Below are 26,046 nucleotides of genomic sequence, written 5' to 3'. Positions count from 1 at the left end.
TTATTATTGATATTTGATATGATTGATTATTATTGATATTTGATATGATTGATTATTATTGATATTTGATATGATTGATAATTATTGATATTTGATATGATTGATTATTATTGATATTTGATATGATTGATTATTATTGATATTTGATATGATTGATTATTATTGATATTTGATATGATTGATTATTATTGATATTTGATATGATTGATTATTATTGATATTTGATATGATTGATTATTATTGATATTTGATATGATTGATTATTATTGATATTTGATATGATTGATTATTATTGATATTTGATATGATTGATTATTATTGATATTTGATATGATTGATTATTATTGATATTTGATAAGATTGATTATTACTGATATTTGATATGATTGATTATTATTGATATTTGATAAGATTGATTATTATTGATATTTGATATGATTGATTATTATTGATATTTGATAAGATTGATTATTATTGATATTTGATATGATTGATTATTATTGATATTTGATAAGATTGATTATTATTGATATTTGATATAATTGATTATTATTGATATTTGATATGATTGATTATTATTGATATTTGATAAGATTGATTATTATTGATATTTGATATGATTGATTATTATTGATATTTGATATGATTGATTATTATTGATATTTGATATGATTGATTATTATTGATATTTGATAAGATTGATTATTATTGATATTTGATATGATTGATTATTATTGATATTTGATAAGATTGATTATTATTGATATTTTATATGATTGATTTCTGAGCGTGTTGCACACACAAAGTTGAGGCTGAAGGTGTGTTTTTAATTTGCACACTTTTAACCCCTCAACCGAAAGGGCTGTTTGCACGTCATGACCAATTCACCAGAGTGTTAAAAACAAAAGCTTTTCATATAAACCAATCAGAAAACTAACCAATAATAATGTCAGTGATTGCTCTAATCTCCTTCGTTTTGCTCTCAAATTAGCTGTAATCGGTTCTTCATCATTCATCCCCCAAAAAGACCTTTGCAAGGGCAAGCAGACATTGCCGCAGCAGGGTCATTTATATATATATATATATATATATATATATATATATATATATATATATATATATATATACAGTATATATATATATAAACTATTAAATCACAAGTTGGCAAAGTCAACGCCATTATTGTCGCCGCCGGGGTTCAATTACCAAATAAGGTCTGTGACGCATATGACGTCACGGCGTGACGCGGAGACGCAGGTTATAAAGGCGACGGGGCTGGTGCGCTGCCTGTTTTCTCTGTAATCGCTGCGAGCCGCTAAGCCTTCGCCAGCAGGACAGGTAAACGGCGGGAGCTCTCGGGAAGCCGAGGCATCGTTCGTGGAGCATGACCCGGAGCCAGAAACCCGCGTTTCGGACCGAGGATCGAATCGAGGTGAAAAGCAAGGTGAGTTCGCGTTCGGGGACATACGTCACATGTTGTATTTGTGCATCATTCCGCACCTTGTCTGTATCGTTGCGCGTTCACCGGTTCACATTGTGTTGCGTCTGTACGTGAACACTTGGGACTTAGTCTACCAATCAGAACGCCATTTATACCTTAGATTTTTTTTCTCATTTTTGAACTGACATTTTATTTGTAAATTAACGATGTGAATATGATATCATTTTTATGGGTTTGAGTCAAGAGTTTTGGTAAAAGGTGTGTGTGTGTGTGTGTGTGTGTGTGTGTGTGTGTGTGTGTGTGTGTGTGTGTGTGTGTGTGTGTGTGTGTGTGTGTGTGTGTGTGTGTGTGTGTGTGTGTGTGTGTGTGTGTGTGTGTGTGTGTGTGTGTGTGTGTGTGTATCAATCACTGCACGTTTGCTGTAGGTGCACAAAACACGTGACGCATTCTTAATAAGACAGGTAAAATCTATGGATTAATGGTGTCAGATAACGGTGAGTGAAGGCTTGCTGCTGCTGGAGAGGGCTGTGGGACTAGTTTTGACTGACTGGGTGCAAAGGAAACCTGGATGTGTACCGTTTAACGGGGGATATAAATACACGCACACATTGCATACCTATATCTTGGTTTAAGATTATGCTTTTTATTTGACACACGTGTCTTTGTTCCCTTCTTTCCTGCAGCTTGGAGCTGAATTCCGACGGTTTAGTTTGCTCCGAGCAGCCCCAGGCTCCGTTGAAGAGCTCTGGGCTCTGCTCCGTGCCCTGCATTGCCTCCGTGATGGCACGACCCTCCGACTACAGTATGCTGCCCCCGGCGGCGAGCTCTTACCCATTACCAATTGCCACAACTACGCTCGTGCCCTGGCTACAACGTCATCCACCTGCACTGCCGTCGGGAATCCGTTCCGTCTTTTTCTGCTCACTGACGGTAGGTTTATGGGGTATCATGTCTTGTTGCCTAGACTATGAACCAGATACTTGGTTGGTGTCCTGTAAACACTGGAACACGGATCACCAGAGTGCTTAAAAAATATATTAATTGACGCAATGATTATGAAATGTGCAACATTTGATTTTGCTCAACTGGAAATATTTTGGCTATGAGAGAATCTTCACGGATTGTACTGTTTGTTTATCTTGCGGATTTGATTGTCACTTGCTTTCATACATTTAGCTATCTGGTAGTGGTGGCTGACTTTGTCGTTTAAATACTGGTTATCTGTGACAGCGAAGGTGGACGGATGTTATGTTATCACCCATGTCTGTTTGTCTGTCTTTGATTGTTTGTCTCTATGAGCAGGACATCTAAAAAATTTATGGAAGGATTCGGACGACACTCGGTGGACAGGATGGGTGTGTGATGAGGGCGAAGTGATTAGATTTTGGAGAAGATCTGGATCCAATAATTGTCATTTTTAAAGTGATTCTTCACCATTGAGATACCGGGCCAAAAACGGCACATAGCATGATATTTCAAAAAGTTGTGGATGGATTATGACAAAACTTGGTGGATGAGTTGGGTAGGTGAAAATAACAAGCCGATTTGATTTAGGTTCAGGTCCGGATCCAGATCCGGTCTATCAATAGGATACAAAACGTAAACTGTTCAACCTGGCGGAGGTATGCACCTTACCGAGTTTCGTCGTAGTTTATACTTAAATTTAGTCACATTGGTTGGCTTTTGCTTATTATCCAATCGTGCCGCCTGGCATATGGAGTTTTTATGGACTTTCACCACTCTCGTTGGTCTTGGACCCACCATGTTCCAATTAGTCACTTAAGGTTAGTCACTTGAAATCCAAACCAATCTGAATTAGCGTCATGTCGATTGCGTGAGTATTTACAATTGTCCTCTAATATAGAGTCCATGATGATGACTAAAGTTAAGCACGTCAATATTAGTTCAATGTTTATCAGGGGCTACTCTTGCCTTGAAGAAAGAGCTATATGCAATATAGTTTGCAAAAACAGTAATCTGCATTTGGTCAAGTTGGTGAAACAGCCGACTTGAGTCGTACTCGTTAACGAGGGCATTATTATAGCAAATGATGCAGAAGTTCTGAATTCTTAAAAACCTTTTAAAAATGAAGTCGAATCAGGAAAGAAAGGTGGGATGGTGGCAGCTGAGGAGGCTTGCTCTTTTTTTTTTTTGTTCATAAAATTGAACAAGGATAATTATGGAGTGAGGTGACAGGGTAAAAGGCAGTGTCGTGGCGGTGGAGCCACAGTTGGTGACGAGCAAGGGAATGAGCTGATGACAGGAGAGGAGGGAGGGCATCACAGTAATCTGTAAGTAAGAGGGTCGAGTTAGGTAGGGTTAATGGGGGCAAAACAAATCTTGGGTAGGGATGGAGGATGACATGAGATGGTGGTGCACCACTTGTTTGAAGCCCTGGAGTGAAGTGTGGAATTGACCAGTCTCCGGAAGGCAGTTCCACCAACGAGAGAGGAGATGAGCGAAACAGTATGGGTGTGTGTAGTTGCGCCCATTTTTTTAATCTGTCGCTACATTGTCTATTGCATACCATCACCGCTTTTGAGACTGATAGTTGGATCACAATAAAGTAAAAGTCAATAAACAAGTGGGCTGGCAGGATGGCCTAGAGGTATGCACAAACACCACTGAGATGTCTCGCCTGGGTTTGAATCTCGACCAAGCTATAAACTGTCATCCTGGTGTCTCACAGGCATGGTAATTCATCAATGTGTATGCCGTCCCTTGGATGGACATTAAACTGGGCGTCCCGTCTGCCAGCGTTGGTCCTTGGATGGACATTAAACTGGGTGTCCCATCTGCCAGCGTTGGTGGGCATTAAATTGCTGCTCCAACCGACGGTGTGGGCACGGCATTGCATCAGCGGCATAGCCATGCCCACCGCAATGATGCAATCAGTAGCTACAGACTGCATACAAAATTAATGAAGGAAAGAATAAAGACATGCAAGTAATTTGGTGCAGTTTGTGACATACTTGCTATACTTTACCGTTCAGAGTTATTAGCAAACAAACAAAGGAACTGTCACTCTGCGCTCTTGCACGGCCCGGTTTTGGTACTATTTGTTTTTGCTGATGAGCATACCTTTCAAGATTGTACTTCGACAGCTATTAGTCGACTGTCTCGGAGGGTTCTTGATGAAATTTGCTTGGAATGGTAAGACGAGCCATTCTTCTCCAAACTGTTTGACACTGACGTTTCTGGACGATGTGCAAGGCCTGTTGGAAATCTCAGATATATTGATGGCGATCCTTCGAAATCTATATTTTTTAACTTCTGAATGCATTCCAACATAAATACACCATAAAATTGCGGGAATCCGCTGGTTGCATTCTCGGCCGTCCAAATTCCTTGAGCATTTAGCCAATTAAAATCTGGTTCTATGTGGCAATTATCAGATCGTGTGTGGCTGCTGGTGGAGTGTGCACCAAATAGCCGTCCAATAGCCTAATCTTTCATTTGAAAATAGAGCTATCAACTCAAATGTAATTAATTGTATTTAAGTGGCAATGCGTTGGTACAACTCCGAGTTTTCACAAAGGCATTCACAGATGGACCATATTTTTAGGAATATGATGTTCTCGGACTTGCCAGAGCCAACGTCTGTGCAAATCAGTCGTGCTTGTTTGATAGTCTCGTGCTGCGGCCTGATAAGTTACCTTCCAGGGCACTTAACTTTGAAAAAGCCTGCCCAGATTGGTTTATCCTTCCACTATTATCCTCACAATGGCATTAGCTCAAGCTGTGGTTGTCTCCGCAAATGACCGGTTGCTTCGCTTAGAAGTACATTGGCCTTTATTAACCCAGGGGCAGGGTGGGTTTTGGGGTCAAATGTGCACATTGTGGGCCTTGGAATGCTATTGGGGGAGGAGGCAGAATGCTTACCCCTTATCGGTTTGCAAGGGAGTGCAGCTCATCGTTATTCCAGTGGAATGTCAAAAAGCAGGTTAACGGAAGGGGTTCTCGAGAGGCCCGAGCACATTTTTTTTTATCCCACCTGTCGTCTAGCAATCGGTGAAAGTGGAAAAAAAAGCAAAGCCAGTGCTCACCCTTCAGAGTTTCTTGCACTCTTCTGTGTTCACTGTGCATAAATATGCACTAATTAGGGTACGAGATGGTAAAACTATAAATGAGCAAGTTGACAAGTAGTTGTTGTGTGTGGAGGGAGGTGAGGGATGTGATCAGATTTTGATCATATTCGCTCATGCAAAATCATGACGGCAATATTTTAGGACAGATATGGTCATGTAAATGGCATCTCGAAATATGTTCACCAAAGTCTTGCAGATATGAGAGAGGTGTTGAAACCACTTCACACTTTTTTTGATTTTGCGTTCATGTGCTTGTTATCTTCTTTGAACAATTACCTTTAATGTTGATAAATTTTGTATGCATTTGAATTTGGGGTGTTGGCAGGATGGCCTAGAGAATGCACACTAGTTTCTGAGCTGTCTAGCCTGGGTTTGAATCTTGGCCCAGTTATAAAATCTCATCCTGGTGTTTCATCGATGTGTGTGCCGTCTATCGGAAGGATGTTGAGCTGCACGACCTGTCTGCCGGCATTTGTCATTGGTGGACGTTTAAGTTTCGTGGTGGTGTCTTTTCTGAAGAGTAGGCGAGTTATTGCCGGCACCCTGAACAAATTGCAAGTTCCTGCCACCTTCAGTCAAATGTCAGGCATGGCCAGTGAAAAGCTTGAGCTAAAAAAAACATTCCCTGGTTCCGACCCCACAAGTAGGTCGGAATAGTGTGGCTGTTATAGAGTAATAGATTTGAGTTGGCGTTTATTTGATGATTAAACCTGATCAAACTCTGGAATAAATGTTTTTGCTTATCCTCCCCTCCCTCCCTCTCTATTCACTCAGACATGGCAGATACACATGCCAACTCAACACCCGATGGTCGCAAGAGAACAGGTAGACCACGGCCTGTTGTAGGCCCTCCCATCGACTTCCACCCTCTCGCCTCGGTCATTGATGCAGACGTTCTCCCAGCATCACTTCTCCGTGTGCGTCTGTATCGTGAGGGCACGTCGCGACCACTGGGCTTCTACATTGTAGAGGGGAGTGGGATGGGCCATGACTGCGGTGTATTCATTTCACGACTGCTGCCATCTGGTCTTGCGGCTTGCTCTGGCCTTCTGGCTGTTGGCGATGAAGTAGTTGAGGTGAACGGTGTTACAGTTTCTGGCCGTTCGCTGGATCAGGTGACTGCCATGATGGTGGCGAACGGGCACAACCTTGTAATGACGGTGCGGCCTGCAATGGCACCACTGAGGCCAACTCCACGCCGTGCCTCGATGCAGCCTCAGCGTCCAACCAACAGGGATGGCGGTTCGGCATGGCACAGTGTTTCGACGTCTTTCCCTACACAAGTCTGGCCAAACTCTTGGCGTGCCACGAGAACGCAGGCCTCACAGCCTACTGTTACAGAGATCAGTTCACCGAGTGATGACGACGACGATCAAGATGAAGTGAGGGACTTTGTTCTGCACAATGAACAAAGTTCAAACCAGAACGGTCGTTCCTCTAAGCCAACCATCAAAACCAACGGCATGTCGCACAAAGGCAATTTCATTTCCGGACTTGTCAAACGAGAAGGCAACTCGATCACACTGTACATTTAGCATATACTCATTGAATCAAAGTTCACCGCACCCTTTATGGTCATTTTAAAACGTTACTTTGTAGTGAGCCATCGTTGATTTGCAGCCGCTTGATATGCAGACAATGCCAGTTGCCTGTTGTTGCATGGCTCACTCTGCATATGACCTGAGCTGCAGTCCTTGCTGTCATATTGCTGACACTGAGCCGGTTCGCACCTTTGACTTTGGGGAAAATATTTTGCATTCGGTGAATTTGTAGAAAATAGTTTTGTAAACTTGTGCTGCTGTATATGGTGAGTATGAGGGAGTATGTTTGTCACCGATTACTGTGACTTTACTATAATGGATGACACGTATGATTCACTTTTAGAAATGAAGGATGTCTGATTGGGTAAACCCTTAATGAAAAACCTTGCGTGATCTACAATTTGAGCACAATTTCTTTATTTAATTTGTTGGTTTTTGGTGGCCAATTTGATGGATGGTGAACTGACGTCACAGAGGATCGGGGTTAAAATCTGATTGAAGGTTTCTCGGACTCCAGAAACCGAGCTCAGGAGAATTAGCAAGTCGATTAAAAAAACCAGCAAGTTTTCTCACTCATGACCTGCAGAATGGATATTCTGCCTGACTTGTCTAGTCTGAATGAGCAAGTGGCTACAAATTATAGTTGACTTTATTCCCTTAACAACAGGGAATGGGCAAGCAAAAGGAAATTCAAACCCAAAGGCTTTTGGTGTGTACAGCACCCACAAGCCCTTTCTGAATTAAAAAAAAAATTACATAAATACAGTTGGATTAATTTTCGCTACCCCTTTAAACAATTTCATTAGTGAAGCTCAGCATCAGTTACTGGTAGAGGTACAGGAAATGTACCTGACATCATCCGCTAATAACCTTACAGAAGGGCAACTCGTCATTCTCACCCACTGTGAAAGATGTATGTTTTGATATTTAATCAGTATTTACTGTACAGGTAGATTGAAGTTTTACCATGTAACCATATTTTATTTATTTCATCATCATGTATGTTATATTATGCACTTTAAAGTTCTGCAGCATGTGGTCTAACACAACACATACCCTCTCCCTTTTCCCAGCCGGTCTCGTTCTTCACGGCATCTTGCTTGAATCACCTTATTAAGCTGATGTCATATAGATAGATATAAATATATATAGATATAAAATATATAATTTTTGTAGATTAAACTTGATAAAATGATTGCAGCTTGATCTTTTTTTCACCCTTTTCCTACAATTCTTCACCTTGTGCTATGGTCATGTGTTTATTGTTGTCCCAATGTTTGCCCTTTGCCCCATTTTGTCTGTTGATCCTTTACCTCCTGTCTTGCTCTTCCATTAGCTTCGTACCCGTCTATAAAACAATTCGAAAAGAGCCCAAAAACCCCCAGGTGTGATTCTTTTCGAAACTATCCCAACAATTGGTGTTTCTTTTTTGGGAGACATTCCATGTGGACTTAAGGGGTGGAGTGGAATTGGTGGTGGTTGGCATTCATCACCACATTGCATCAGTAAATTGATTGTTTGAAGCATTAAATATCTGAGTAAAATAAATTTTGGGTATTTTTTGACTATATATGGTTCAAACAAGCACCTGAGTAATGCTTTTTTTTAATGAATGATAGCATTAAAGTGAAAAGCAATGCCAAGAATGTTTGCTATATTTTAATGACTGATGTACACTCAGCAAGTGTTAACGTATCGGATGAGTCGACTTGGCTTTATGCCAATCATTAATCACTACTAGTGTAACAATATATCATTCATTCTTTGTCGGTGATAAAAATGCATGCAGATGCAGATGCAGATGCAGGCTGAAGATTAAAATATTGTTGCCGAAACCTCAAAACATGCAACATAAAGGAATTCCTTACCCCAGGTCCACGACTTCATTTCATTTTCACTCGACTCCAAAAGTCAACATCCAAAAAGGCTTTTGAGAACTTTCTCGATAATTGGATTCTTGAAGATTGAAAAATTACATTCGAACAATTGAAGTCAAAAGGTAAAAAAATGCCCCCTTTAAGTGATCAAGCATACAATTATTGGCTTAGTTTCAAAAAGCATATTTAAAGACGGTTCCACTGGCGGAGTGGAATAGCGTCAAGTGCACTCGTGGATGATCTAGGTCAGACATCACCATCCAGCTATTGTTTGTTTCAAAATAAACTTCCATTGCAAAACTTGACGTAAACTGGTATTTTTCCATTTCTAAACCTGCTCTTTGTTGCCCTCTTTTATTACACCTGTCCAAGTGCAACATTTGTACAATTTTTTTTTTTCTCGAGGCTTTGCCATTGAGGTTTTGGTTCATATTTGAAGATTCACAGATTCAAAAATGTCATTTGGCTTCTCAGCTGTTCCATTACATTTGCTTGAACACACAACGTTGTCACTTGTATACATCCTGTACTTGACCTGAGTAGTTTTGTCACTTTGAAATGTTTTGCATAAATAGCAAACAAGCACAACAAATAACGTTTTCTTTTTTAGACACACCCTGTTTTGCAGACAGATGCTATATTGAATTTAAAAGCTAAACGACGATTATTTATCTTGACTTTCAGCAGTCACTTATTGACTGCAAATCATATTAACCTTCCTGTACATTGCAACAAATCGATACCTATTTAGCCAAATGGCTCATATTTTCAATTTGTGAGTTAGCACGTTGGACATTTGACAAAGACACATACACGATAATATTTTAAACGAAGCACCACTTGCATCACACCTACAGCAGTTTGCAAAGGTTCCATCTCACAATGCCCTTCCCAAGATAATAAAAGCAGGGCCAAAACGCACACACAAGCCTCCAGTGAAAGAAGCCTCAAATAGCAAAATGTATGCTTGGGGATTCTAAACATGCTTACATAAAGAATCGAGCAGAGGAATATATGAATAGTTCCGGTGTTATATTAAGGAAGAAAAGATGACATGTCGATGCTCAAGGCTTGCGCAGGCGAACGCCGAGGATGAGACCAAGTTCCCACTTTTGGATTTTCCCATCCTGGTTGGAATCGCATCGTTTCAGCAGAGACTGAGTGAGCTGTGTGAGTTCTCTGGTGCTCAGCGATGGCTGCAAAACAGAGCGTTGCACAGATGTAAGCACCAAAGGGGAATCAAAGTCATGGTCTACGCACTCAACAATCATAGCTTATGTCTAATAACCTCGGAAAGTGCTTAGAATATTCCCTCCAAAAATAATCTACATACATTATACATTACTGTATATAATAGGCTATTCGTGTCTGTCTGTCCCACCCTGAAACACGGACATGTTCCACGGAGAGAATTATGAAGCAGAAGTTGCTTCAAATTAATCCTAACCTTTGGGGAAATTGTAATTTCTTTCAGACGAAAATTGAACCTGGGCGGTGTATATATAGGCAACATACTGCTGTGTCGATCGCTCCCAAATTTTTTTCTTTCCCATTAACAAATGTATAATCTCCCATTTTTGAGATTTTTCAACCAGCACAGGCATAAAAGGCTTCCTTTTTGTACACTGCTCCTTTCATATTCCATCTCCAGGCACTTCATGACGTCATCGCCGGGCACCGAAGGGGGCCCGGCGATGACGTGTGCTAAAAGGGAGCACTTAGTTTTCACTCCATTTGTTTGTTTTCTTGTTTGTTTGTTTGTTTGTTTGTTGGTGCAGGTGATATCTCAACCATCGTTTTAGCTAGGAAGCTGAAATTTGGACACGACAATGACCAAGTGATTTGGCTGTAAAGGGTATTTTTGATTTATTGATTAATCAATTTATCGATTAATTATTTTATTTTTTCGATTAATTAACTATTTAATTAATTTTCAAAATGTTACAGATTCGGACGAAACACTGGTGGTTTAGGTATGCTATTAGCCAATTGATTAAGAGATTAATTATTTTACGATTACCATTTATTAATTTTCACGCAATTGATCAATCAATAAATCACTTATTGTACTCTTATCCTCTCCCTCCCAATACCGTCTCCATGTGCTGCACAGCGGCATGGAAGACACCCTGGCAATGTTGCACGCTGGAGGATGTGTTCTTTATTTATTTGGCATGGGGTGGTGTACTTTGAATGTAGCTCTACTTGTTTTTTGTTTTTTACATCGGGCTTCTGCTGGTAGTTCTCATTTGATTCACCAAATGATTTCCTCACTGGGCTTCCTTGCTTAATGTTCAGTAATTTAAAACAATAGAGAATGGCCAGACAACCATTGCGCAGGCTTGATGGCCTCCTCCTGCATTGAAATATATTCGAAAGGAACTCGCAGCAGGGTAGAGTCGAGTTCATAACGTTGAATTGTGTTGTTTCGTATGCAGCCTGTTGCTGCTGGTTGCATCATTTTATGGAAGCGCCGCTGTGCCGCTGATGCAGTGCCTCCTGTTACCAGTAAGCTGGTACTAATTTTGCCGATCTCGGAAGGACGACCAACTGAGTCAACCCACCTGGTGTTCATTCAACGGCCGACAGGTGCTCAAGACCCTAAGATCTTAAGCTAGCCACCTTAACCGTTAATATGCCAACACTAGGCTTAATAAAGTTCACGTAGTCATGAAACATCAGTAGTTCAGAGATACCACATTTACCTTTGACCTAACTTGTCTGGACACAATTCCCAGCCTGACTATAGAGCGTCTGCCTGGTGCTTCGTGCTATATATGTCTATACAAAAACGCCACAATGACTGTGACGTCTTTTTTTTCTTTCTTTTTTGTATACAACATCGAGGCTCGTGTAACAGCTTACATTGATCACAAAAAGACAAACTGACACATAAAACATGTGATAAAGGGAGCGGGAGACAAGATGGAGGGCAGGAACATCGGGAGATCTGTGGGTGAGAAAGGGCTTGGGGGGAGGAGACATGGAAAGGGGGGCGGGGGGGGGGGGGGGAGAGGTAAAAAAAAAAAAACACATGGACACTGCTAGGACTTCCAGGAAAGAAGTTGGTATTTCAAAAAAGTGGATCTTGGGTGAATTAACGGGGGTAGAAAAGATCAAGGTTTTGGATGGGGGAAGATAAGAGATGGTGGTGAACAGCTGTTTTAAAGACCTGGAGGGAGGACTGGGATTGAAGAGAGTGAGGGAGTTTGTTCCAGAGGCGGGAGAAAAGAGGAATGAAAGAGTGAAGGTGAGCAGAGAACCTAGATTTTTGGCAATTTCACCAGAAGAGGGTTGCTGGCAGCAGATCTTGTGCGACCTGCAGGAATATTTGGGGGACAGAGCACACAGAGAGCTGGGGGAGCTAGGCCGGAGAGGAGTCGGTAGAAGACAGAAAGACCACCAACACCTGCCTGCGGTGAGTAAGTGAAAGGCCCTCAAATCGGCTTCATCGCGGGAGATTCCAATGATTGTGAAAGCTTTGGTTTCAACAGCGTGAAGCCGAGCTCGGTGTGAGGCAGGAGCACCAGCCCAGAGGGGAGAGCAGTATTCCATTGAGCTGCGGATGAAAGCCTTGCATGTGGTGAGGATTTCAGGTGTGCCAAGGAAGGACTTCGCACGACGGAGGATGCCCAGTCGGCGACTGGCTTTTGAGGCCAGATTGGGAATTGTGGTTTTCCCAGGAAATTTCATCATTGTTTCATCAAACATCATCAAATTTTCATCATTATTTACATCATTACGCTTCTGTAAACAAACCTCAGCTATAACCTCCGCACCACCCCTCCCTCTACATGCCATGTCAATCTTCCCTCCCCTATCTCCATCACTCACCTCCCTACTCGCCTATGAGCTGTCTATAAACTTTTTTTAATTTGGAGCGAGGCATCGATGTGTGTGCACTGTGCCGTCCCTCAGGACATTAAACTGGATGTCTCATCTGCGAGCATTAGTTGGTGTGCATTGAAGTTTCTTCACACGGTATCCTTCACAGAGTGGACGAGTCGTCACCGGCATCCTGTACGAATTTCTAATTCCTGTGAAAAACCGACAGGGGCACTGTATCAGCGGCACAGCGGCACTCTCAGCAACGATGCAAACCCGTAGCCAAGTCCTGCAGACATAAAGCCAGAACGACACTCGGTAGAGAGCATTCCTCCGCCAAGCTGAACTGTTTACGTTTTGTATCCCACTGATAGTCCGGATCTGGATTCAGACCTGAACCAAAATCTAATCGGCTTGTTCTTATCACCTAACCAACTCATCCAACAACTTTTGTTATAACTTGTCCATAACTTTTGCAAAATATCATATCGTTTTGGCCCTGTCTCTCAATGGTGAAGAATCACAAAAATTTAAAAAATTCTCTTATCAGAAATCGAATCTTCACCAAAATCGAATCAATTCTTCCTTGCCACACACAACCTGTCCTCCAAGGTTCGTCCGAATCCGTCCATAACCTTTTGAGATATCGTGCTTTATATCATTTTTTCCCTATCTCTCAATGGTGAAGAATCACTTGAAATTCTCAGATTCAGGATCTTCACCAGAATCGAATCATTTCGTCCTTCGCACTTACGCTACCTCTCCACCAAATTTTGTCCGAATCCGTCCGCAACTTTTTGAGACATCTTGTTCACAGGCAAACAAACAGACAGGGGTTAAAACATATCCTCCATCCACTTTCTGTGGTGGAGGTAACCAGGATCCCCTTTCCCCTCCCCACCTCCATCCATACCCCATTCCACCACCTCCTTCAACTAGATGGTATTCATGGAATACTAATCCTGCGCAGTCAACTTGGTGCGAGCCAACTCTTCTGTTTTTTTAAAGGTTTTTTTCTTTGATCCAATATGGCTGCCAGATCACGTGAGCGATGACATCATAAATTTATATTCTCTAATATAATTGTAGCGTAGATCACGCTCAAGAAATTTCAAACTGATCAGACTAAGCGTTGTCCCTGCCAAATTATGACGTCATAACTAAGGCACCAATGACATCATCGTTAACAACACCTCTTCTCCATGTGGAGTTCTTTACAATGAGTCACATTTCAATTTTTTCCATGGAGCAGTTTCAGAGATATAGAGATGCAACCTTTTTCGATTTTTCCAAGATGGCGCCTGTACCACGTGACCGATGATGTAATAATTATAAAAAATTATACTGGAGGAGCCGCTCATATTCTGAAAATTTCGTGTCCCTCGGACTAGCAGTTGCAGAGGAATTTTTTTTTCATACTGATCAGATCAAGCGTTGTACTTGTCAAATTATGACGTCATAATTAAGGCACCAATGACATCATCATCAACATATTATTCCCCATGGGGAGTACTTACTTGACAATGAGCCATGTTTAAATTTTTGCCATTGAGCGGTTTGGGAGATATAGAGGTGTAACGTTTTTCCAAGGTGGCGTCCATACCACGTGACATATGACGTCATAATTATGAATAAAAAATTATACAGGCGGAGGCACTTCTATGGTGAAATTTTGTATCAATCAGACCAACGGTTGCCGAGAAAATGCGTTTTTTAAATGTAGACACGTCACACGTACGTACCCGAGTGCCTAACCCTGATTTTTGCTTCGCGAGCGCAGGGTAATAAGTACATTAAACATTGGCGAATGTGTCATGCATTCTCCTCATTTCAGCGCACTCTATGTGGTCGAAACGACAAACATGAACCGTTATGCACTCACTACCTACTAATGTACTGGCTGCACCTTTTGCTTCAGTTTGAGACGCTTTTTCCCATCTACACCTGATTCTCTATTTTTTGGGGAAATGTTAAAACAAATTGCATCTTTAATGTGCTTGCACTATCTGGACATTGCGCACTGATTTAACAAGCGTCCCTCAAACGCGTCCACCATAACCTGATTCAGGTGGTGTGAGGTTTGAGTCCTGGGGTAGCTCATATATAATACCACATGTTGTGCATAAAGGTGTGTAGATTTGGGATAAAGACAGATGGAGAAATAGTCCCATCAAATGGATGGAGTGGATGGAGGCCCTCAATGCCAAACAGGAAATCAGAGCTGTCTCCCTTAACATATCTCGTGCCTTCGATACGGTCTGGCACCCCGCTCTGCTCACCAAACTCTCCTCCTATGGTATCCATGGAAATCTCCACGCAAGGCTTACAGACTTCCTCTCTAGTCGTAGTCAACGTGTGGCCCCGAATGGAATTCTCTTATCTCCCCTTCCTGTCCAGGCTGGAGTTCCTCAAGGCAGTGTCCTGAGCCCTGTGCTTTTTCTGCTCTTCATCAATGATCTCTCCAACTCTCTGGAAAATCCTCTCTATCTCTTTGCTGATGACTCCACTCTCTGCCGCTCCATTTCTCATCCCTCAGATCGGCAGTCTGCAGCCTCCTCACTCTCTGCAGACCTGGACAAAATCACAGACTGGTCAAACAAGTGGAACATGTCCTTCAATCCTGACAAATCTCACACTCTTACTATGTCTCTCCGTAAAGATCGTCTGGAAAACCCTCCCAACTACTTTCTCAAGAATCATCTTAAAGAAGTTCTGTCACGCAAGCGTTTGGCCCTCACTATCTGCCATGATCTTTCCTGGGAAAACCACATTTCCAAGCTGTCCTCCAAGGCTAGTCGCCGACTGGGCATCCTCCGTCGTGTGAAGTCCTTTCTCGGCACTTCTGAGCTCCTCACCACATACAAGACTTTCATCCGCAGCTCTATGGAATACTGCTCTCCCCTCTGGGCTGGTGCTCCTGCCTCACACCTAGCTCGGCTTCACGCTGTTGAAACCAAAGCATTCAGAATCATTGGAATCTCCTGCGATGAAGCTGATTCTGAGGGCCTTTCACTCTCTCACCACAAGCAGGTTGGTGGTCTTTCTGTCTTCTACCGACTCCTCTCTGGTCTAGCTCCCCCAGCTCTGTCTGTGCTGTGTCTCTCAAATATTCCTACAGGACGCACTTGAACTGCCAGCAACCCTCTTCCGGTGAAACTGCCAAAATCTAGACTCTCTGCTCACCTTCACTCTTTTATTCCACTTTTTCCACCTCTGGAACAAACTCCCTCACTCTCTTCAATCCCACTCCTCCCTCCAGGTCTTTAAAACAGCTGTTCGCCACCATCTGTTATCTTCCTCCATCCAAAACCTTGATCTTTTCTACCCCCGTTAATACACTCCAAATCCACTTCTTTCAATTTCCGACTTCATTCCTGAAATTCCTAGTAGTGTCAATTTGTTTAATACCGTGTACCCCTGGTGTCGGAGCAGTTCAATGTGAACATTGGTTTGAGGCAGGGAAGCACTTTCAGTCCACTCCTCTTTATCATGATGATGTTGCTGGTAAGCAGGAAGGCAAACATGAAAGATATGCTGGGGAAGATATTGTATGCGGACGATCTGGTTCTTGTGGTGGAGAGTGGGTGGGAGATGCAGGAAGTACTGGGGAAGTGGATGGAGGAATTTGAGAAGCATGGGCTGAAAATGAGCAAGTGGAGGAAGGTGGAGGGTGTAATGGCAGACAGAAAGATTTCAAGGAGATTGAAAGGAAAGGTTCTGATGTCATGTGTAACATCGTCTGTAGACGGTGGCACCGACAGAGTGACAACAAAAGAGGCTCCAGGTTTGCGAGACCAAGTCAACTGGATCAGGAGGACTGCTGGAGTGAATATGGTGGATAGAAGGAGAATGGATGAACTGAGGGAGGAGATTGGTGTACAGATGAGCTTGATGGGGAGATTGGTGAAATTATTGCCGTGATGGGCTGGACATATGGTGCGGATGGGGGAAGAGAGAATGGCAAAGAGAGTGGATAGGTAGAGGGAACAAGGTAGGAGGTAAAGAGATAGACCACGGTTGAGATGGGGGATGTGGAATCAGTAATGCGGGGGTGTTTGGAGAGTGGAGAGAGTTGGCTGAGGACAGAGGGGAGTGGAGGAGGATTGTTGCCAAGGCAGGGAATGAGCTTGGTGCCATCGGACCTCACCCCTTATAAAGGGAAAAGGAGGAAAACAACAACAACAAATCTGAGTACTATATCTGGTCACAGTGCTTTGTTTTCTATGTTCCTGCTGGATGGGTCATCATATCATACGTGAGCATTATGTCCTTGTTTTCAATCAATGCTTTTGGTCACCATGTCCAAAAGCATTCAGATGGAGAAATTCCGGTGGATTACTCTACAATATTACTCTTTCAATATCGAACTGGGATATTGAAATTTCTGCAGATGTGCCAGTGGATTACTCCACATACCTTGTTGTGCCTTTGGGTGTACAGCTGTTCTGACATGAGTTTTTTTTACATCCCGATAGAAGGTGACTCGTGCTTTCTGTTTCTACTTTGCAGAACCTACACTTGTCCGATTGACTCAGTCCTGCCATCTTTTTTAATCCATTTGTGTAGTGTCCTTGGTCTTTGGCATTAATAATGATTTGGTCTCCGTCACACCTCTTCTTAGCCATTCCAGTGATCCTTCTTTGTCTATCACCAATCGGTCCAACTTAAAAAAAATATTTTCCTGCTCTTTTGTCTTTCTCCCAGTTGTCACTTTATATCTGCTGGTATTTCATCGTCCATTTTTCTTTTGTCTTTTTGCAATCTTTGGGGCTGTATTTGTTGCTCTTTCCGTTTGGTGCCTGCCATCTTCTAAACGCACCTGTTTTTGGAGGTTTTTTGCAAGGTGAGTGAAAGATACCTTTTCTGGTTTGTTGTACTCATTCTTGTACACAAATTGTATTCGGTAGTCTGTTGAGCTTTTCACGTACGCTGCTAATCCTACAGTCGTTGCTCTGTGCTATTGATTGAGTTCCATCAGGCCACCACCTCCTTTCCTCGGCAGGTACATTATTGTGTGTGTGTGTGTGTGTGTGTGTGTGTGTGTGTGTTTGTATGTATGTGTGTGTATATGCGTGTGCATGTGTATGTATGTGTGTGTGTATGTATGTGTGTGTATGTGTGTGTATGTATATATATGCTTGTGTTTATGTGTATGTGTGTGTATGTATATATTTTGCTTGTGTGTATGTGTGTATATGTGTAATGTGTATGTGTGTGTATGTGTATGTGTGTATGTATGTGTGTATGTATGTATGTGTATGTGTGTGTGTATGTGTGTGTGTGTGTGTGTGTGTGTGTGTATGTATGTGTGTATGTGTGTGAAGAATCAGCTCTTCGTTTGCAAAGAAGTCCACAAATAGCCTGGAAAATGACGCAGTTTTTTATTAAAGCCAACTTATACGGATCCGGAGGAGACCGACGTCTACAGCAATCTACAGCAAGAACATGCCAAGTCAAGCCTTCCTGCCAACGCATTGATTCTCATTCACTTATATACGAATACGATTTATCAGAAAAATCTCCGAGAGAACGAAGCGACTGGCGAGAGTCCCTCCCACCGTTATCATTCGGGGGAGTCAGCCTTTCCTTTATCATTTGGACCAATTGTTTTTCTGGGCTCCGAGAAAACAGAACTGTAACTCACAAAGAGAAGAGTGTATGCTTAGCCAAACAAACCCATATATTTTATGGGTTTGTGTACATGAGTAATCCAAAGCATGTTTATACAGAGTCATGCGTTGCTGAGATTAAAACAAAATATATATAGTTAACGATAGGTTCATGTCATTCTACTTGCATTACGCAAAAACAAGCGCATGTGGGCGTGGTTTTACGACCAGCCTGGAAAAAAGCACACGTATACAGTTTGTTCAGCATGACCTCATTTTAAACCTTTCCTCATCCAAAACTAAAACGAAGCAAAAACCCTTTATTTACTTTATGAAATAGCATTTTTAGACATCATATAAATCATAACACATTAGCACCCAACGTCTATAACTGAACTTTAGGCAATAACAAATCTACTACTTGACATTCCTTCCTCTTGTCTCGTCGAGACAAAGTATCTTAAGAGACAACGTGCCACATCGGGCTTTATTGAAAAATAATTGTGTAATGCGGGTATTGAAAAAATAATTGTGTAATGCGGGTATCTCCCAAGGGCATATCGTGCGCCCAAAGCGCCTCGCCCGTGCATTTGGCGAACGTGTCGTGTGGTGCGTGCTCGGAGCCTGAGGGCTCAAAACATGAAAGTTCATTAACGTTTCGGATCCACAACGAAGACGTCTGGTCCAGATGAGGTTCTGCTCCGCCAGAGGGTGCATCACTTCCCCTGCGGAACTGGCTCCCCCCACCCTTTGCAGACGCAGTCCTTGCAGATCTTCGAAGTTAATCAACGGTCATGCCCATGAGGTCCCTCACGTGTTGCTGTTCTGGGGAATACAAAATGTCGTCAGTATCTTGTGTCTCAATTTCCTGGTCAGGGTACAGAGCGTAAAAATCCGAATCCGAATCACTTGAAGCAAAGAGATCCGCAACATGTGGATCAAAGAGATCCGAAACATTTGGATCAAAGAGATCCGAAACATTTGAAGAAAAGAGAGGGACTTCCTTTATGTCAAAGTCTCCCTTGGGCGCCTGGTCGGCTTGCGGGTCTAGGATATCCACGTCGGGTCCCTCGACCGCCAGACCCAGTGTCGCAATCAGATCCATAGTTGGGTCGGAAGGGGGCGTGCAGCTGTCCGCTTGTAATACATAAGCAGCGTTAGCCAGTACACGCAAGGGGTTTATAGCACAAGTATCACAGTCATCACATACACCGTTACAGGCAGCAGCCAGTTCCCACATGGGATCCACACAAGTATCACAGTCGTCACAAAATTCAATGCAATTTTCTGGAGCGCCGGTCACGTCTGCCTTGTTGAAGGACCCGTTCAGGTCGACGGCCTCTGTGGTCAGAACCATAGTCGTTGTCGGCGGCTTTTTCACTTTCCATCCTGTAAAATACTTTCTCATACAGAGGAGGACTAGAGATTTCATTAGTGCCCCCCAAATTACTACCCCGATTATCACAGCCAGTGCGGTCAATAACCACTTCACTATGGTGCCCGTCCATCCCTGGAACCAGTCAGTGAGCCAGCTAAATGTATAAGAATTTTCGCGCGCGATCCGATCGATCGTCAGGGCGTGGCTAGTTTCCCTTAGTCTCACTATTGCGGCTGACACTCCTTCAGATGGATCGGGTATGTAAGTGCAACATTTTCCCTCTATAATTCCGCATACCCCTCCTTTCTCTGCCAGGAGCATGTCCAAAGCCACCCGATTCTGCATCACCATTGTACGCATGTGAATTACCGTGTCCAATAGTATGTCATGAGCCGTAGCGGTGTCGTTTGCCACCTTTTCTAGGGTCAAAGCCAATTTGTCTATTCGGAAACTATCCATGACTGTGCCCGCTCCTGGGAAGAAGAAACCAAACACCTTTTCCCATAGACTCCCGTGTAGTTTAGTGGTTCCATCTTCATTCATGACTGACCTCTTATTACGCCTGTCCAAGGACTTTGGGTCTAGCTCATCCAGTATCTCAACGTCAGGAAGGACTGAACCCAGATAACATGTGCCCCCCCAATTATTTGGTAAATAGGGGTAAGCCTTGTCGCCGCATATAAACATTGTCCCATGGGGTGGGACCAGGTGGGTGGATAAGCACTGGAGTCCCTTTACCACCCCATTAATCCTACTAACCCCCCTAGAGAATGTTATAGCCGTTATGTTGTGGTTGCGTTTATCTTGCAGTACTATTCGTAATGTAATCCCCGAGCTCCCTTGTCCCAGCTTTCCGGGGAGAGTGTAGGCGCATTCTGATTCTCCCATACGCAAGTGGCCGGAACCCTGGAGGCAGACCCTCCCTTTCTGTGGTTTGACCCAGACGGGGGCAGGCCTCTCGGCCACATGGGCAATCATTGACGGGCGATAATTAAATTGTCGATTGCAACTCTTGCCGTTGTCAACCCCTTCTCTTTCCAGCGTGGTGACTAAACATGGGGAATCGATAGGTTGTGAGCAGAGGTCATTGAGGGACAGAGGTAGCACTATCATGTGTATTCCTGTGGTGCCTGCTTGGGGAAAGCGCATGCACGACCAGCAGTGTGTCCTATTTTGAATTGTTGCCACCTCCCTGGCCACTTTCCAATATGTGTTTTCACCCTTCTTTGGGGCCTTATTCTGGGGTTGTGGCGTGAGTATGTATTCGATGCATGGTATGTAGTTCCTTTCGCCACCGGCCGCGCCAGGGGTCCAGACGCTGCACCGGACCTGCATGGTCATGTCTTTCCCTAGGCGTGTGCGTGTTTGTAGCTTAAAATCAGGGGTTCCCCATTGGTATCCTGGTTGGGCCAAGGTCTTAATGCTAGCTTGCCCGTCTTCCCGGAACTCTCGTTGCTTTTGTAGTACCATGCCAACGCGTCCAGGCCCTGCCGACAGTGCTAGCCAATTTATGTTCACCCAATTTGTGTGCAGGGCTTTCTGTTCGAAACATGGTAGTGATACTTTTTGTCCCCATGTTACGGTGAGGTGTCGGGTTTCGTTTTTGCATCTATTGGAATCGGAGTTTCCCCTAGCTGCTGTCGCTATCAATAGTATTGTACCTATGATTAGGCCCATCCTTACTGTGTTCTGGGGGTGTGGTGTCTGGTGCTTGTATGGCCAACTTACAGTGCGTGGCGTGGATCCACGAAGTCTTGCCCTCGCAAAAGACTGCCGTTGGTGTAGTCAGCAACACCTGGACTGGTCCCTTCCACCTTGGTTCCAAGGCGTTCTTGCAGGTGAAGTGCTCCACGAACACCTGGTCTTTTTCCTCTGGTGGAACACCTGGTCCACAAGTCTCCTGGGAGCGCCTGGTCTACAGGTCTCCAATTCATAGATTCAATTCATTCAATTTTTTTAATTCAATCCCATTTAATCCAGTCCAATTCAAATTAAATTCAATCCTTCTCTCAGCATCCCATTACCTGTTTCCAACATCAATAAAAATAAAATTATAAAATTAATAAAAAATCAATCATCTCAACTCTCAAATCGAATCAAAAAATAAAAATAAACGAAAATTACTTCAGCGAGAGTTTCAACTAGAATTACCACAAACCAACCACCATTAACCTCCATTAACACAAACAAACCACCATTAACCTCCATGAACCTCCCCCTATTATTTATTTATTTTCACGAATAAACAAATAATAGAAATAACCTGGTCTACTTCCAATTTCAATTCTGGTCAGTTCTGGTGTCTGGTCACACACAATGTTTTCCTCACCCACTGTGATTCGCTCACAATAGATTCCCACTGTTATGTCTGAAATTAAGCTACCCTACTGGGTATTCGTGAAGGGGGTCCATCTTTCCCAACCCCTTCCTTCACACCAGCCACTTCACGTTGTCCACCATACTCACTGAATTGTCATCAATTCTGAAATTCGTCTCATGAAAACACATCCCAGAGTCTAGTGTAACAGCCAGACAAACACATAGACACGCTGAAGACCCCAGGGTACCCATCAAACTAGCTTGTCCCCAGATCAACAACACAGCGAAACATGTAACTTTACTAAAATAATCACTTACTCATAACTAGCTGGATAACTAGCATAACTAGCTCAACACCTGGAACTCATAACTAATACTCATACCACTAATTACTCATAATAACTCATAATTACTTCTGTAATTACTCATGCCAATACTTACTCAAAATAATGTAATATCCCAATCTTCACCCCTTATGCAAATCGAAGCACCCCGGACAACCCACAACCAATATCAACCACTGTAGCCGCCTTCCCCTCCAGGCAGCCACACACAGCCACATACATCTCCATCCACGTCACACAAGACAACAGCCAACGAGTGTGTCCACCACACAGAAACCTTTGGCAATGCAACAACCGAACTCCCAGACAACCAACAACAAAACCCAATCCATCTCCATGGCTCATCAAGCAGTTCCAACTTAATCCAGCTTCACATACCGATTTCCCCAAAAACTCGTGAAACTTCACCCCCATTTTGGAAAAACCCTGGACTAAACCCTGACACCCTAAATACCTTCAGACCCATCTCCAATCTACCCTTTCTGTCAAAAGTTTTGGAACGTGCTGTGGCCACTCAACTCAAACATCACCACTCTGCCAATAACCTGTATGAAACATCCCAATCCGGATTCTGCTCCAGCCACAGTACTGAAACTGCTCTCCTCAAAATCACCAGCGACCTTCTCTCTCCTCTGACGCCGGCAACCTCAACATTTTCATCCTCCTCACCTCGACGCCTCCTTTGACATCATCAATCACACCATCCTCCTCACCCTGTTTAGACCAGCTTGTGCCTATTAAACCCAAATCAGTTCACTCCCAAGCCCACAAGGACCACCTACTACTCTCAAATTATCCACTCTGGCTCCGGAATCCCAAAAGCACTCTTCTCTACAATAAACAAACTAAATAAACAAACTTTACAACGTGAACAAACTCCTCAGCTCCCTGGATACCACCACCTTGCTCCACACACCTGTTGGTGCACACCTGTGCACTCACACCTGGTGCCACCTGCACCCTCCTTCCTTCCTGGACCATTCATCCAAAGCAAAATTGACAGCATCTACAACAGCTTAATCACCACAATTCACTCCCCCTTAAGGTGTCCCCCAAGGTTCAGTTCTTGGCCCCCTCCTCTTCGTCCTGTACCTATCCCCCCTTGGTCACTTAATCCGTCATGCACCATAGCCAATGCACCATGGTCTCCAATTCCACTGCTTCACCGATGACATCCAGCTTTTTCATCTCCACCAAATCGTGCTCCACCACCACCCACTCTATCCTGACAAACTGCCTAACTGAAATAAAATTCTAGCTTCAGATCAGGCCATCCCGGCCATCGCACCAATCTTCATTCCCCCCAACATCGATGGTTTCCCAGTATCCACATCCGGAATCTTGGCATCATCATTGACCAAAACCCTCTCCTTTGAAAAATACACTAAACAGATCATAAAGACCTTAAACCTTAATCATAAAAACTGAAAAATGCTTCGCCATGGAATAGTCCACCACTCATATAAATAATCATAAGAGTTCTGCGAAACATCTCCATCTTTAAAACTTAGCCAACCATTTTTAAACCACATGTTTTCCCCCCAAAAACAAGTCACATTCTTTGTATATTGCCAACATTGTTCATCGTTTAAGTATCATCCAGAACTAAATTTTTATAAACCATCAACTTGTAGATGCATTTATTTATATCCCATTAACCCAAGAACTCTCAATTGCTTGGTTATATTTTAGTAATGTCATATATCCATATTTCTTTCCAAAATGTTCCTGATATACACATTAATCCCATCTGTCTTTGTTTCCAGATGAACTCAAATCAGGAAATCAACACAAATCCTTATTACCTCCAATCAATTCAAAATTAAATCAAACAATTCAAAACCAGATCGGATCAGCGATCAGAAATCACTTTTCCAATCAACACATTCCAAGCAACAATTCATTCAAAGACCAAGCTTAAAAACACAACTCTCATCTTACTGTGACAAATAAGCAACCAACCTACTTCACACTAAACAAATAACCTTTCATCACCCCTTTCTTCTCCACCGCCTCTTACACTTAAACAGATCATAATTACTCACTCATACACTGTTGCCCATCACCCAGTTGCCCCAGACCCAAACACAGGTTTGAAATCCCAGTAGGTTGTTCTTCAATCCCAACCATCATGTGATCCCAACATCTCTCCATTTATTTCGTTCCTCATGGGGTTGGTGTTTTATGGCCTTTACCTCTTACCCAATCACACTGCACATTATTCCCCGTCCTTGATGGATAATTTTACATCCAGATGGGCACAGCATCCCATTTTTGGCGACCCAGCCCTAAAACAAGCCCCTGGACTCCTTGCAGGCTGGACCAAAACCCCTGGACCTGCCTCCATGGAACAATGACGCCTAAGCACTCAATTAGCCCTCCCAGTACCAAAGACTTACAATCAGACCGACAGACAGACAAATAACAGAGGCATGTCGCCAGCCCCAGCACAGGACATCCCCTTTCCGGGCAGGTACAATATAATCCACAGCATCGAAATGCCAATTTCTATCCGGGGCCTCGCAAAGCCAAAATCCATGCCTGCGTGCTCCATCATGCAACCCGATCTGTACTCGGTGCGCCCGGCGCCCCCTATAATCAGTGAGTTATAATAACCACAATATCTCTGGCACCCAACTCGTGATACCACAATTTAATCCACGTTACTTGCATCTCTTCATCCTCACAAATGTCCTCCATTTAACGTGACTCAAATCCATCTCAAATCCCCACCGCTCGGCCCGGTTAAATTAAATTCCAAGCGTACTGTATTCTCTGTCCACTAATTATGTACATGATTTTGGTTTTACCCACAATATAATGTCCCGATATTCTCCCCAGATTTAGGTTCTATATCCTGTCGTTAAAGCAACACCCTGTAGACTGACTCCGCCTGTCGTTCTTCCAAGGTTAGTGAATTGCCTCTGACCTCTTACCCTTACATATCTCGAACAAAGGTCAAATAAACTTCGAAAGGTCAAACTTCAAATTGGGGTAACCAGCGCTTTATTATCCCACAAGTAATGCAAGTCCGGCGACAATGGACAAATGACCATTAATGTGGCTCTACATAGCATAATGCTAACTTCTACGAATCCAACAACCGTCACACTTCGTCCAAGGACCTTCCGTACGAGGCGTGCTTCACAATGCCCATCGCACATCCTTCCTCGTTCGCACAACGCTTCATCAACGCACCTCCTCGCGTCCACACCTTGGCACAAGCCACACCACATACCGACAGTTGAAACCTCGACCGTCCTCCTTCCTCGGATCAGCGTTCTGTTGAAAACGTGACATTTCTGCTCAAATTATTGAATTTCCAAATACTCTCCCTGCAGCGCCCGTGAGGCAGCTTGTCCCACATTATCTGCCCTCAGACCCATATGCGTTTTAATAACTTAACCTTATCAGCATCGTTCGCCAGCATACCCTTTGTCCGGCGCATCGATCATCCCAAATGCTTCGATGCATCTTCCAGCCGCCACTCCGCACTGTACCTTACTGTATGAACAAGACTTCCTGTTGGAACTTGACTCCGGAAATTAATTACTCTGTCTTGAAATCGTTTATTTTAGCCATCTTAAATAAATCCATCCTAAATAAAAATCCATCTTATAAGTA

The 26,046-nt window shown here is 43.2% G+C and overlaps 2 protein-coding genes across 3 annotated transcripts in view; one reads left to right on the top strand and one right to left on the bottom strand.

The window, feature by feature from the left end:
• Positions 1 to 1,247: 1,247 nt before the first annotated feature.
• Positions 1,248 to 7,812, top strand: LOC137435454 (partitioning defective 6 homolog beta). The gene is made up of 3 exons (XM_068129243.2): positions 1,248 to 1,444; positions 2,125 to 2,371; positions 6,304 to 7,812. Exons 1-3 carry the CDS (start codon positions 1,385 to 1,387, stop codon positions 7,062 to 7,064), a joined length of 1,068 nt encoding a protein of 355 aa, XP_067985344.1. The 5' UTR covers positions 1,248 to 1,384; the 3' UTR covers positions 7,065 to 7,812.
• Positions 7,813 to 8,714: 902 nt separating this feature from the next.
• The window catches only part of LOC137435455 (secretagogin), a 125,321-nt gene continuing 107,989 nt past the window's right edge, over positions 8,715 to 26,046 (bottom strand). For both annotated transcript variants that reach the window (XM_068129244.2, XM_068129245.2), the window contains one exon: positions 8,715 to 10,143. In XM_068129244.2, the coding sequence (XP_067985345.1) occupies positions 10,012 to 10,143 (132 nt within the window). In that variant the 3' untranslated portion in view covers positions 8,715 to 10,011. The remainder of the gene's footprint in view (positions 10,144 to 26,046) is intronic.

This window comes from Myxine glutinosa, chromosome 9 (assembly GCF_964187855.1).
Source record: "Myxine glutinosa chromosome 9, kmMyxGlut1.1, whole genome shotgun sequence".
In the NCBI taxonomy this organism is placed as follows: domain Eukaryota; kingdom Metazoa; phylum Chordata; class Myxini; order Myxiniformes; family Myxinidae; genus Myxine; species Myxine glutinosa.
The sequence above is the reverse complement of the archived record's forward strand: the minus strand, read 5'-3'. Positions and strand labels throughout refer to the sequence as shown.

Excerpts from the sequence above, each read along its gene's own strand:
- LOC137435454 (XM_068129243.2), top strand. The coding sequence starts at position 1,385 with ATGACCCGGAGCCAGAAACCCGCGTTTCGGACCGAGGATCGAATCGAG. Across the intron at positions 1,445-2,124 it reads GAATCGAGGTGAAAAGCAAG|CTTGGAGCTGAATTCCGACG; the intron begins GTGAGTTCGCGT and ends TCTTTCCTGCAG. Across the intron at positions 2,372-6,303 it reads TCTTTTTCTGCTCACTGACG|ACATGGCAGATACACATGCC; the intron begins GTAGGTTTATGG and ends CTATTCACTCAG.